General features: G+C 41.8%; 1 protein-coding gene across 2 annotated transcripts in view; it reads left to right on the forward strand.

The window, feature by feature from the left end:
• The window catches only part of DNAH9 (dynein axonemal heavy chain 9), a 299,097-nt gene that overhangs the window by 83,046 nt on the left and 201,592 nt on the right, over positions 1-14,459 (forward strand). For both annotated transcript variants that reach the window (XM_004266832.3, XM_033422847.2), the window contains 4 exons: positions 5,795-5,947; positions 7,106-7,231; positions 9,514-9,753; positions 10,107-10,267. In XM_004266832.3, the coding sequence (XP_004266880.1) occupies positions 5,795-5,947; positions 7,106-7,231; positions 9,514-9,753; positions 10,107-10,267 (680 nt within the window). The remainder of the gene's footprint in view (positions 1-5,794; positions 5,948-7,105; positions 7,232-9,513; positions 9,754-10,106; positions 10,268-14,459) is intronic.

Raw genomic sequence — 14,459 nt, forward strand, 5'->3', positions numbered from 1 at the left:
ATTTCTGTTTTTGTGCCACTACCATACTGTCTTGATTACTGTAGCTTTGTAGTATAGTCTGAAGTCAGAGAGCCTGATTCCTCCAGCTCCATTTTTCTTTCTCAAGATTGCTTTGGGTATTCAGGGTCTTTTGTGTTTCCATACAGATTGTGAAATTTTTTGTTCTAGTTCTGTGAAAAATGCCATTGGTAATTTGATAGGGATTACATTGAATCTGTGGATTGCTTTGGATAGTATAGTCATTTTCACAATGTCGATTCTTCCAATCCAAAAACATGGTCTATTTCTCCAACTGTTTGTATCATTTTAATTTCTTTCATCAGTCTCTTATAGTTTTCTGCATACAGGTTTTTTGTCTCCTTAGGTAGGTTTATTCCTAGGTATTTTATTCTTTTTGTTGCAATGGTAAATGAGAGTGTTTTCTTAATTTCTGTTCCAGATATTTAATCATTAGTGTATAGGAGTGCAAGAGATTTCTGTGCATTAATTTTGTATCCTGCTACTTTACCAAATTCATTGATTAGCTCTAGTAGTTTTCTGGTAGCATCTTTAGGATTCTCTATGTATAATGTCATCTGCAAACAGTGACAATTTTACTTCTTCTTTTCTGATTTGGATTCCTTTTCTTTCTTTTTCTTCTCTGATTGCTGTGGCTAAAACTTCCAAAACTATGTTGAATAATAGTGGTGAGAGTGGACAGCCTTGTCTTGTTCCTGATCTTAGAGGAAATGGTTTCAGTTTTTCACCATTGAGAATGATGTTGGCTGTGGATTTTGTCATATATGGCCTTTATTTTGTTGAGGTAGGTTCCCTCTATGCCTACTTTCTGGAGTATTTTTATCATAAATGGGTGTTGAATTTTGTCAAAAGCTTCTTCTGCATCTATTGAGATGATGATTTGGATTTTATCCTTCAATTTGTTAATATGGGTATTACATTGATTGATTTGCATTTATTGAAGAATCCTTGCCTTCCTGGAATAAACCCCACTTGATCATGGTGTATGATCCTTTAATGTGCTGCTGGATTCTCTTTGCTAGTATTTTGTTGAGGATTTTTGCATCTATGTTCATCAGTGATATTGGCCTGTAGTTTTCTTTTTTTGCAACATCTGTGTCTGGTTTTGGTATCAGGGTGATGATGGCCTCGTAGAATGGGTTTGGGAGTGTTCCTCCCTCTGCTATATTTTGGAAGAGTTTGAGAAGGATAGATGTTAGCTGTTCTCTAAATGTTTGATAGAATTCTCCTGTGAAGCCATCTGGTCTTGGGCTTTTGTTTGTTGGAAGATTTTTAATCCCAGTTTCAATTTCAGTGCTTGTGATTGGTCTGTTTATATTTTCTATGTCTTCCTGGTTCAGTCTCCGAAGGTTGTGCTTTTCTAAGAACTTGTCCATTTCTTCCAGGTTGTCCATTTTATTGGTATATAGTTGCTTGTAGTAATCTCTCATGATCCTTTGTATTTCTGCAGAGTCAGTTGTTACTTCTCCTTTTTCATTTCTAATTCTGTTGATTTGAGTCTTCTCGCTTTTCTTCTTGATGAGTCTGGCTAATGGTTTATCAATTCTTTTTATCTTCTCAAAGAACCAGCTTTTAGGTTTATTGATCTTTGCTATCATTTCCTTCATTTCTTTTTCATTTATTTCTGATCTGATCTTTATGATTTCTTTCCTTCTGCTAACTTTGGGGTCTTTTTGTTCTTCTTTCTCTAATTGCTTTAGGTCTAAGGTTAGGTTGTTTATTTGAGATTTCTCTTGTTTCTTCAGGTAGGATTGTATTGCTATAAACTTCCCTCTTAGAACTGCTTTTGCTGCATCCCATAGGTGTTGGGCCATCGTGTTTTCATTGTCATTTCTTTCTAGGTATTTTTTGATTTCCTCTTTGATTTCTTCAGTGATCTCTTGGTTATTTAGTAGTGTATTGTTTAGCCTCCATGTGTTTGTATTTTTTACAGTTTTTTTCCTGTAATTGCTATCAGTCTCATAGTGTTGTGGTCGGAAAAGATACTTGATACCATTTCAATTTTCTTAAATTTACCAAGGCTTGATTTGTGACCCAAGATATGATCTATCCTGGAGAATATTCCATGAGCACTTGAGAAGAAAGTGTATTCTGTTGTTTTTGGAATGGGATGTCCTGTAAATATCAATTAAGTCCATCTTGTTTAATGAATCATTTAAAGCTTATGTTTCCTTATTTATTTTCATTTTGGATGATCAGTCCATTTGTGAAAGTGGGGTGTTAAAGTCCCCTACTATTATTGTGTTACTGTCGATTTCCCCTTTTATGGCTGTTAGCATTTGCCTTATGTATTGAAGTGCTCCTATGTTGGATGCATAAATATTTACTATTTGTATATCTTCTTCTTGGATTGATCCCTTGATCATTATGTAGTGTCCTTCTTTGTCTCTTGTAATAGTCTTTATTTTAAAGTCATTGTGTCTGATGTGAGAATTGCTACTCCAGCTTTCGATTTCCATTTTAATGGAATATCTTTTTCCATCCCCTCACTTTCAGTCTGTATGTGTCCCCAGATCTGAAGTGGGTCTCTTGTAGACAGCATATATATGGGTCTTGTTTTTGTATCCATTCAGCAAGTCTATGTCTTTTGGTTGGAGCATTTAATTCATTCATATTTAAGATAATTATTGATATGTATGTTCCTATTACCATTTTCTTAATTGTTTTGCGTTTGTTATTGTAGATCTTTTCCTTCTCATGTGTTGCCTGCCTAGAGAAGTTCCTTTAGCATTTGTTGTAAAGCTGGTTTTGTGGTGCTGAATTCTCTTAGCTTCTGCTTGTCTGTAAAGTTTTTCATTTCTCCGTCAAACCTGAATGAGATCCTTGCTGGGTAGAGTAATCTTGGTTGTAGGTTTTTCCCTTTCATCACTTTAAATATGTCCTGCCACTCCCTTCTGGCTTGCAGAGTTTCTGCTGAAAGATCAGCTGTTAACCTTATGGGGATTCCCTTATATGTTATTTGTTGCTTTTCCCTTGCTGTTTTTAATATTTTTTCTTTGTATTTAATTTTTGATAGTTTGATTAATATGTGTCTTGGCATGTTTCTCCTTGGATTTTTCTGGTATGGGACGCTCTGTGCTTCCTGGACTTGATTGACTATTTCCTTTCCGATATTAAGGAAGTTTTCAACTATAATCTCTTCAAATATTTTCTCAGACTGTTTCTTTTTCTCTTCTTCTTCTGAGACCCCAATAATTCGAATGTTGGTGAGTTTAATGTTGTCCCAGAGGTCCCTGAGACTGTCCTCAATTCTTTTCATTCTTTTTTCTTTATTCTGCTCTGTGGTAGTTATTTCCACTATTTTATCTTCCAGGTCACTTAACCGCTCTTCTGCCTCAGTTATTCTGCTATTGATTCCTTCTAGAGAATTTTTAATTTCATTTATTGTGTTGTTCATCATTGTTTGTTTGCTCTTTAGTTCTTCTAGGTCCTTGTTAAACATTTCTTGTATTTTCTCCATTCTATTTGCAAGATTTTGGATCATCTTTACTATCATTACTCTGAATTCTTTTTCAGCTAGACTGCCTATTTCCTCTTCATTTGTTTGGTCTGGTGGGTTTTTACCTTGTTCCTTCATCTGCTGCATATTTCTCTGTCTTCTCATTTTGCTTAACTTACTGTGTTTGGGGTCTCCTTTTTGCAGGCTGCAGGTTCATAGTTCCTGTTGTCTTTGGTGTCTGCCCCCAGTGCCTAAGGTTGGTTCCGTGGGTTGTGTAGGATTTCTGGTAGAGGGGACTGGTGCCTGTGTTCTGGTGGATGAGGCTGTATCTTGTCTTTCTGGTGGGCAGGACTGCGTCCAGTCGTGTGTTTTGGAGTGTCTGTGAACTTAGTATGATTTTAGGCAGCCTCTCTGCTAATGGGTGGGATTGTGTTACTGTCTTGCTAGTTGTTTGGCATGGGGTGTCCAGCACTGGAGCTTGCTGGTCGTTCAGTGGAGCTGGGTCTTAGTGTTGAGATGGAGATCTCTGGGAGAGCTCTCACCGATTGATATTACGTGGTGCTGGGAGGTCTCTGGTGGTCCACTGTTCTGAACTTGGTTCTCCCACCTCAGAGGCTCAGGCCTGCCACCTGGCTGGAGCACCAAGACCCTGTCAGCCACATGGTCAGGCATAAGCAAGGCAAGGGAGATCCTGGGCGAGGGGTCCCACCAGGTCATGTAGACTCCTGGACTCTTTGATGTCCTCTTATTCCTTTGCACTTAGTCTAGTTTCACTTGCTCGTAGGGAGCCGCGTGAAAAGGCCTCTCAGCTGCTCCTTCAGACCAGAGTTCCCAAACTTTAGGCTTGATTTGTTTATTTAATTCGAGTGTCCATCCTTGACTCTGTTTCCATATGGAATGGATCTTGATCTTATATATCCTTTTCTTAATCCTCCTTGGAAACAGTGAAAAGAGAGTAATGTATCACTTCATTTCCAGCATAGAGTTCACTGTCGAAAATCAGCATTTCACACATCAGAAATCTCACCTTTGCCAAAACCTTTGTGCAGTTTACCACAGAGTCCCATCAGTGGCTTTTACTCTCTAGAGTTGGGGAAGCTTTGAGGATGGCAAAATGGAAGGGGCTAAGCCTTTAAAGAGAATGCCTTTGATGTGCTTCTGAAGAGAGATGCAGTAAATAGTGATCAAAAGTAATAGCTAAGATTTCCATGGAGACATAAGATTGGGAGTTGTATTAATGGGACATTGGGGTCGTTTATGTGAGTGAATATAAGGAACCCAAAATTTGGGGTTTTAGCCCTTGATTCTAGGCACTAATTAGCCATCTACTCTTGGGTATATTACTTCTTTGTGACAAACCTGACTCATATGTAAAATAGAAGCCTGCTGTGTTACAATTTTTTAAAATATTAAAGTACCTGTCTTTGTCTGTCTGACTTATCTCACATGGCAGTATACCCTCCAGGTCCGTCCATGTTCTTGCAAAAAGCAAGATTTCATTCTTCTTTATGGCTGAGTAATATTACATTGTAGATGTATACCACATCTTCTTTATCCATTCATCTGTTTTTATTTATATGTGGAATCTAAAAAACAAAACAAATGAACAAATATATAACAAACTAAAAACAGACTCACAGATACAAGGAACAAACTAGTGGTTGCCAGAGGAGGGAGGGGGTAGGGGAATGGGTGAAATAGATGAAGGGGATGAAGAGGTACAAAATACCAGTTACAGAATAAATAAGTCACAGGGGTATAATGTACAGCACAGGGAATATAGTCAGTAATATTAAAATAACTTTGTATGGTGCATTATCCATAAACATATGGAATCACTATGTTGTACATCTGAAACTGATACAATATTGTAAGTCAACTATATGTCAATAAACAAGAAAAAAGAAGTAAATTATATACATACATACATACATATGTGTGTGTGTGTGTGTGTGTGTGTGTGTGTATCCTAATGGATACACTGTTGGCATTTTGAGCTGTAGACAGTGGTTCTCCAACTTGAAAGTGCATCAGAATCACCCAGAAGGCTTATTAAAATACTGATTCCTAGACCCCATCCCCAGAGTCTCTGACTCGTAGGTCTGGCTGGGGCTGGAGAATTTGCGTTTCCAAGGATTTCTTCCCAAGTGTTGCTGCTGGTCTGAGGACCACACTTTGAGAACCACTGCTAGAGAACAGAGAGTCTGAGTCTCAGAATGATGAGACCCAACACTCTAGTCGTTGTCACATGGTTGTCACATGGTAGCCCTCTAAGCAATACTAATAAGTAACTTCCCAGACATGCTCTCCACTCTGTTGGCATGGTTTCCTTCATAGGTTCAACGACACCTTTCCAAACTCTTTGACAATATGGCCAAGATGCAGTTCCAGGTGGACGCCAGTGAGAAACCTACCAAGATCAGTCTTGGCATGTACAGCAAGGAAGAAGAGTACGTGGCCTTCAGCGAGCCCTGTGACTGCAGTGGGCAGGTAACGTATGCCTTTCTCTCTCAGGTGTCTGCATTCAGGCATCAGCCTTTGTGACCTTGGGCCGGAATTGCTGTCAGTGCCCTGGGACTGCCAGTTCCCTTGACTTGAACCAGTGTTGGAGCAGCTTCCAGTGCCCACTTTCCTCTCTCTGGGAAGGACACATGTCAATATCCACATATCTTCCTTAACCAGAGACCTGTGCAGAGAGGAATAAAATGCACATAAACAATTACCTGAGTCAAAGGGAGAAGGATTTTAAAATGATTAGCAGCACCAGGAAACTTTAACATGACAAGCCCTGGAGCACCCCACAGGGGAATGTAGGACACTGACACCTTCCCCGGGAGAACATGCCCTTTGAAATCAACCATACTCCTGAGCGGTCACTTCTCTGTACAATACACCTCTCACAGCTCTACCCTGTGGAGAGCCCACCACCGCCCTTCTCCATAAACTACCACCTCCAAATCTCCCAGGTACAATTCCAGAAACAGAAAACATGAGACCGTTCTCTCCTTAAACTTCCTTCCATCTTTCACCATCACCACTAAAGGATAAGCGCTACTTTGTTCACTATCCTAAATGATCCAACAAAGCATTGTCCCTGGGGTTCTAATCCAGTCCAGAGTAACACCTGGAGAAAATATCTTTTCAGAGTTCCACCTTCATCCACATGTATCTTGGAAAGCAATTCTCGTACTTGAAAATAGTCACACATTCTCAGTTTTATGAAAGGGACCTTGGGGTTTGATTCAAACCTTGGCTGTTCTTTTTGTAGACCCAGAAAGCATTTAGTTGGAAAATATAATCCTGGCCTTTGGCTTCATACTCAGCGTGGACAAGGTCACGAGAATCCACTGACTTATTTACATCCAGCTCAACCCAGATTAAGATTTCCTCATGAGAACTCTGGGCGGCAGCCCCACATCCCCTGAACCTACTCCTCCGCCCAGTGGGCTCCAGTGGGCATATCCCCCCTGTTGTTACTTGAGCCCCGTCCTGCGTTACACAAACGAACTGTCTCCCTGTGCCTTCTGGCGGCTGTTTGGGGTTGTCCATCGTGCCTGGGCTCATTTTCTTCACTCCCTCAGGCTGAGTGAAGTGTATCACTGAGCACATCTTAGGAACCCAGCGTCTAACCCCGAGTTCTTCTTCCAGGTAGAAATATGGCTGAACCATGTGCTTGCTCACATGAAGGCCACCGTGAGGCACGAGATGACAGAAGGCATAACTGCCTATGAAGAGAAGCCGAGGGAGCAGTGGCTCTTTGACTACCCAGCTCAGGTATTCTCCGAAGCAGGACCTCTGTGGGCCCCCATCCTCTGCTTGCTCTCTTCCTCGATGACCTCCATCAGCCTCCTGGGGCTGCCAGACTCACTCATGCTTCAGGGTCAGGAGAGGCTGGTCTGGAAGGGGTCAGCAGGAGGGACCAGGGGAACTGTCAGCCGTGACGCAATCCAACCCCTACCTTGGAGAATTAAGGGTCGTCCGTTTTTACTCCATTGGCTACAGTAGGGAGAAAATGTAAACAGTTCAGCTCACTGAGCCAGCCCACTTTGTGTGTGCCAAGCTGTTTGCTGAGTGCAGGAGACACCAGCCAGAGGCATGACAATGTAACCCTGCCCTGCTGGGGCTTACAGACTGGCGTGGAAGTCAGTCACCTACAAGTGGGACCTGGTGTGACAATAAAGGAGGCTCAGGGTCCTCTGGGAGCCTGTAGCTGGTTAGCGGGGTCTGGGGATCACCCTCCTGAGGATATGATGCCTAAGCTGAGGTTTGAAACACGTGAAAGATGGAGGGAAAGATCAACGAAGCATGGGTAAGAGTACAGGCAAAGGCTCAGAAGCAAGGGAGAGTGCAATGTGTTTGAAGCCTGAGTGTGGTGGAAGCAGGAGTTAGGGGAAAAGGGAACAAGAGGTGGCAGGTGGGTCTGGAGAGGAAACTGGAAGACCGCACTCACAGACCACGCTTGGGAGTCTCATCTCATTCCAGGATATCTGAATCTTTCACCGGGCTCTCAGGAGGGTAACAAGAGAAAGAGGAGAGTTAATGAGGCTATTTTTAATGACTCTGGCTGCAATACACCACTCCTCCCTCCCCTGTTAATGGCTAGTATTAGTGTTGGTTTGGTTTATTTGGGGTTACAGATATTTGGTGGTAACTGAAGCCCGAGGAGTAGATAAGATTGCCCTGGAAAATATGCAGACTGAGATGAAGGTGTGGAACAAACTCTTGAGCATCATTCAAAGGCTGTGTAGGCAAGGAGAAGCCAGTAGAGCAGAATGAGAAACAACCTTTTCTGATGGAAGGAACACCAAGGAATGGTAGTCATGGAAACCAAAAGAGGGAGTGTTGATAGCGGATAAGAGGTCAGTTACACCACACACGTCTAAGAGATCAAGCAAAATGAAGAGGCTAACGTACGTCCATGGACTTGGTGAGGCCATTTCAGTGGAGTGGTAGAGAAGAGACCACACTGCAGGAGGTTGAGAAGTGAGAAAAAGCTGGGAAAATGTTGACAGCGAGTGTACACAGAGAAGAGAAATAAGCCAGTGCTGCAGAAGGAAAAGGTATTGTTTTAACAGTATAATTGGCACATCACGTTCAAACCATCCCAACAAGATCACACAGCAGGAGGAACTTCTTTAACAAAAACCAATATGTCTAAATCCAAAGGCAAAAACCAATAAATTAGGGAATGGTACTTGTTACTACAACGGGATTCTCTACTTCACAAAGGGAATAATTCCCACCAGGATTCCTTGTTTACTTGAATCAGCGTTTTGTGGCAGAAGAATGTGTTGCCTCCTGCTATTGTGACAGACGTCATCTAGAGCAGTGTCTCCTGAACCAAGTGGGACCACATCTCCACCATGGATAATCAAAATCATGCGTTTTCCTTATTAAGTTTCTCAGCAAAGAAATGTGCATTTAAATCGCTTTTTTTCATTTATTTATTTTGAATCTCTGAAGACTACAAATCATATTGACCATGTTGAATCTCAGTGGAATTCACCCTGACCTTCAAGAGTAGGCCTTTCAAAGTTATAGTTTTAAAGAGATACAAAAAAATGTAGTGAAAGTATTACGGGCAAGAAAAACTATGCCACACATGATCAGCAATGGCTCACTAAACTAGAATACTCCAACCATGAGAGGTTCCGGAAGAACAGAGCAAAGACTGAGTATCGTTGAGATGTTCAATCAACACTTTGTTATCCTCCCAGGCACGGGAAAGACGCTGTGGCCTGAGGAGCAAAAGCAGAAAGATCAGTGTACCAATTTCTAAAAGCCACTGACATTGACCAGCATGAGCCTTCGGTTGTTCTCAACCAAATGGCATGTTTTTCAAGAGCAGAAAGCACTTTCCCCACTTGTGTTGTGCCCACTTCACACCTCCAAGGCCTTAGAGACATATGCTCAATGAGACAGTGCTGGTGGAGGAGGGAGGGAAGGGGTGTCCGTCCCCCACACAATGGCATTCTCAGCCCATGCTGTGTGGGGACTGGGCTGGTTTGGGAGACAGTCCTGGTAATGGCTTTACTAAGTGACTCTTGGTGTCACAGGTGGCCCTGACCTGCACTCAGATCTGGTGGACCACAGAGGTGGGCATGGCATTTGCCAGGCTGGAGGAAGGCTACGAGAATGCCATGAAGGACTATTACAAGAAACAAGTGGCCCAGCTCAAAACCCTCATCACCATGCTGATCGGCCAGCTCTCCACGGGAGACCGGCAGAAGGTCATGACCATATGCACCATCGATGTCCATGCCCGGGATGTGGTGGCCAAGATGATTGCTCAGAAGGTGAGTTCCAGACTCACAGGAGTGTCGCTCTTTCTGGGCACCTACACCGTGAATATTGAGGTTAGGGAGAAGCTCACATATGGCTAAAACACAGGGGCTGCAAACTCTACACCAGCCAGGGAACTGGGAGAGGATCACGGTGGCTGCTTGTGCCTTTAAAACCCCAGCAAAACAGCGTCATCTGAGCGACTTATGCTTCCTGTGCTGTGGCGGGCAGCATACTGCTCTCCTGACCGGTACACAACACCCAACACCCAGGTCATCCAGACCCTTGTGAATCCTGTGGCCACGAGGCCGCCTGCTACCTATTGCACCCTGTGATTCACCCACCTCCTCTGCCATGCCCTCTCTAGGTGGACAATGCCCAGGCTTTCCTCTGGCTGTCCCAGCTGCGGCATCGCTGGAATGACGAGGCCAAACACTGCTTTGCCAACATCTGTGATGCTCAGTTTCTATACTCCTATGAGTACCTGGGAAATACACCTCGCCTGGTGATCACGCCTTTGACAGACAGGTGAGCACTGGAGTCAGCCACTGACAGAGAACCCTCCTGCTGTTTGGCTCACACCATCCAATGACCACCCAGTGTCACTTGCCCACAGAGCTGCAGGGGGAGGGCCAGACGCAACCCAACAGAGGTAAAATAAAACTGAAAGGGTGTAGGGCAGAGCCCGTATCAGAGCAAACCCCGGAGCAAATCGATGAGCCAGACTTTTTGAGGCATGACTAGGCAGTCCTACACACCTGGATTCTCATTCCAGCTGTGACACATACCAGCTGTTGTTTGACCATGAAAACCTTGACATGATTCTTGGTTTATTCATCCATGAAATGGAGGTAGTAACTCCCACTTGAAGTGAATTTTGTAAGGATAAAAAACAGGAATGCTTGTTAAGGAGTTCAGGGCATAATAAGGGCTCAGTAAATAATTCCTATGACTATTTTCTTATCAATCAACTGGCACATTTATTTAGCACCTCTCACTTTGGGAATACAAAGATGAGAGCAAGGTCCCTACCATTCAGGAGCTCACAATTTCTTTTACCATACTCTCTGTCATTCATATTCATTATAAATGAATTCATGCCAGACCCTGAACTAGTCACTGGGAATACAAAGATGACTAAAAGTTAAACTCCACTTCTATTGAGGGAAATATGACATATGTAGAAAAAAATTTACAAACATACACCACGCACACAGCAATAACCCTATGCATCCCTCCGTTTATCCTCTTCCTTACATTTCCCACATTCTGAAATGAACTTGCCTTCTTGCTTATTGGCGGCAGTCCCCTTTGGAATGTAAACTTTTTTGCTCTCAGGGACCTTTGTCTGTCTTGTTTGTTGCTATTATCACCAGTACCTAGTAGACGTTGAATTATTATCCATTGATGAATGAAGGGTAGTTGATTATTGTAGGAATGACAGAATCAGGAAGGGGAGGTCGGTTCAGAGGAGGGATCCACACAGGACTCCACCTGTGCCTTGGCTCCCAAAGAAGCAGCAGCAGCCGCTACGCTGTCTCCTGCTCTCGCTGGGCACCACCCTGCTCGCTGTCCCAGCTGAGGACGAAAGGCAGACAGCGTAGGTTCAGAGGGATGCAGGTCCCTCTGCAGCTGGAACAGTAAAGGCTGCAGCACCTCTGGGGCTTTGGGCATCTCGGGCTTTTACCCGGGCTTTCCTGGGTCATGATCAGTTGGAGGGGCTCATTCACTGTGGGTTCAGGGAAAAGTTTTCCCACCTCAAGCTTCATTCACAGGGGACCCTCTCATGTGCTCTTTGTCTTTATGATGATTCTCGGCAGCACACCAGTCCTAAACAGGAAGGGCTTTGGGAAGAGTGTTCTCTTTGGCTGTGAGCTTTTCTGCCTGCCTTGGACTTGGAGCTAATAGTTTTGGAATTTATATCGCTCGGAACAGAATAATGAAGCCATTATATATTTGAGCAACTTGGTTAATGTCTGTCTCTCACTGTGACTGGATGTTCCACGAAAACATTGGCTTTGATTTGCTCACTGCTCTGCCCCAGGACCCAGCACCGTGTCCAGCAAATAATAGGCATTCACGAAATACTCCTTGTGTAAAGGCAGGGAAATGACTTCTGAGATTCGGAGTAGTGTGCCCAGCTTCCCATACCATTCCAAATATTTCCTTCCTACCCACAGGCACACCAGACATTATCATTCCAAGTGATAAAAAATACAGCACTGTCTTTTCCCCGGGTCTTCATACCTGCCCAGGAGTTGAAGAAGATAATTACCTCTTTTGGGTTTAGAGGTCTCTAGTACTCTAATGCCAGATACCTCCTAGAGGGAAAGGGTAAAGTTTTGACAGTGAATTATTTCTAAAATAGGCGTTTATCACCTCTCATATGAAAGGATGCAAATAGGAACTTGCAAGAAAGATTTGCTGCAAAGAATGGCAAATACTATGCAGACCTTGACCTTGTTTTGCACATGAGATACTTTTCTGACAAAGTAGTACATAGTGAATATTTATATGGTGAATTCCATTTTCTCATTGACTTCCATTATTATCTCAAGAAATGTTTTGCCCAGAAAGAAATTGGCCTCAACACAGAAAATCACATTTTAAAGAGCATTCGGCTTTTGCTAGTGTGTAGCTTAAGTACGTTTAATTCTCTCCTGCCAGAGGAATTAATCAAATGGACAATTTATCCGTACAACCTCTGCACATTCATTAAAAGCACAACCGCATTACAGTACGTCCGACTGATTATGCCTGTTTCTTTGGAATTTCCCACTGCCTGGATGGGACCTGAATGTATAAGTAGGTACAATGGCTCAGCCATTGTCACAGGACTTTGGCACACTGCTAAGTTGAAGGACTAAATGGAGATAGATACTTTTTCAGGCTGAACAAAAGCCATTCTCCTGTTTCTTAACCTGTGGATGATCTCCTCCCCCTTTACCCCCCTTCCCTCACGTTCGCACACAAACACCCCTTTCAGCCCCGTACTGGAAGTACTGTTTTAATCAACAGCTTATCAATTTTGAGTACCTCTTAATTTCTCAGGCACTACTGCAAGTGGGTGAGAGATAATTGATGCAAGAGTCTTTGAGGGTGATTTGCTGGGTAGGATGCAACTAGCAAAGTCTTACACTTTCTTTTTAAGTTTTTTTAATTGAAATATAGTTGACCTACAGTGCTATATTAGTTTCGGGTATACAGGATAGTGATTCAGTGTTTTTATACATTATACTCCATTTAAAGTTATTATAAAATATTGGTTGTATTTCCTGTGCTGTACATTACATCCTTGTATCTTATTTATTTTATGCATAATAGTTCATACTTCTTAATCCCCTTCCCCTATCTTATCCCTCTCTCCAGTCCTCTCCCCAATGGTAACCACTAGTTTGTTCTCTGTATCTGTGAGTCTGTTTTGTTATATTCATTCATTTTATTTTCTGGATTACACATATAAGTGAAAACACAGTATTTGTCTTTCTCAGTTTGACTTAACTTCACTAAGCATAATACCCTCCAAGACCATCCATATTGTTGCAAATGGCAAAATCTCATTCTTTTAAAAGTTTTTGCACAGTGAAGGAAACCATCAACAAAACAAAAAGACAACCTGCTGAATGGGAGAAGATATTTACAAATGATATGTCTGAGAAGGGGTTAATATCCAAAATATATAAAAGAGCTCATACAACTCCATCAAAAAAACAATCTGGTTTTAAAATGTGCAGGAGACCTGAACAGACATTTTTCCAAAGAAGACATACACATGGCCAGCAGGCACATGAAAAGATGCTCAACATCACTAATCATTAGGGAAATGCAAATCAAAACCACAATGAGCTATCACTTCACACCTGTTGGAATAACTATCATAAAAAGACAACAAATAATAAATGTTGGTGAGGATGTGGAGAAAAGGGAACCCTAGTTCACTGTTAGTGGGAATGTAAATTGGTGCAGCCACTATGGAAAACAGTATGGAGGTTCCTCAGAGAATTAAAAATAGGAGTACCATATGATCCAGCAATTCTTTTTAAGTTTTTATCTGATATTATTTTTGAAAAACTTAGTAATCTGTAAACAAAGAAAATAAAAGTTACCAGGAATAACCGTTGTTAATATTCAGTCTGTTTCCTTCTCATGTAGATTTTGAAAAAATGAAATTGCAACCATATGCTGTACATAAAATATCATAGACTTTTTCATGTAACAATATATCATGTATATACTCTCTAAATATTCTTCTAAACCTCTTATAGCTGGATTATCTTCTATTTACAAGTATCCCATAGTTTATGTAACATAACCACATTATGGGCCATTTAAGTTGTATCTGAGCTCTTACTGCTAAAAATAAAGCTGCTGTGAACTCACTTATATATAAATTTTTACTATATTTCTCATTATTTCCCCACGAGGGATTCCAAGAAGCAGGATAATTAGATGATACATACTTTCAAGTTATTCTTAAAAAAGGTATTGTTCCCACTGTCACTAGCAGTTTATGAGGTGGTCATCTCACAATATCCTTACCAGCATTAAGTATTATTGTTTAAAATATTATTAACTTTATAAGTCAAAATGGTATCTCATTTGGATCTTGATGTTCTTAATTACTCACAGGCTTGAGCATTTTATGTATTTATTGGCTGTTAGATTTCCTTCTCCTGTGAATTTGTTGTTATTATCATTGCTCATTTTATTACTTTTACAC

Source organism: Orcinus orca, chromosome 19, assembly GCF_937001465.1.
Source record: "Orcinus orca chromosome 19, mOrcOrc1.1, whole genome shotgun sequence".
NCBI classification, from domain to species: Eukaryota; Metazoa; Chordata; class Mammalia; order Artiodactyla; family Delphinidae; genus Orcinus; species Orcinus orca.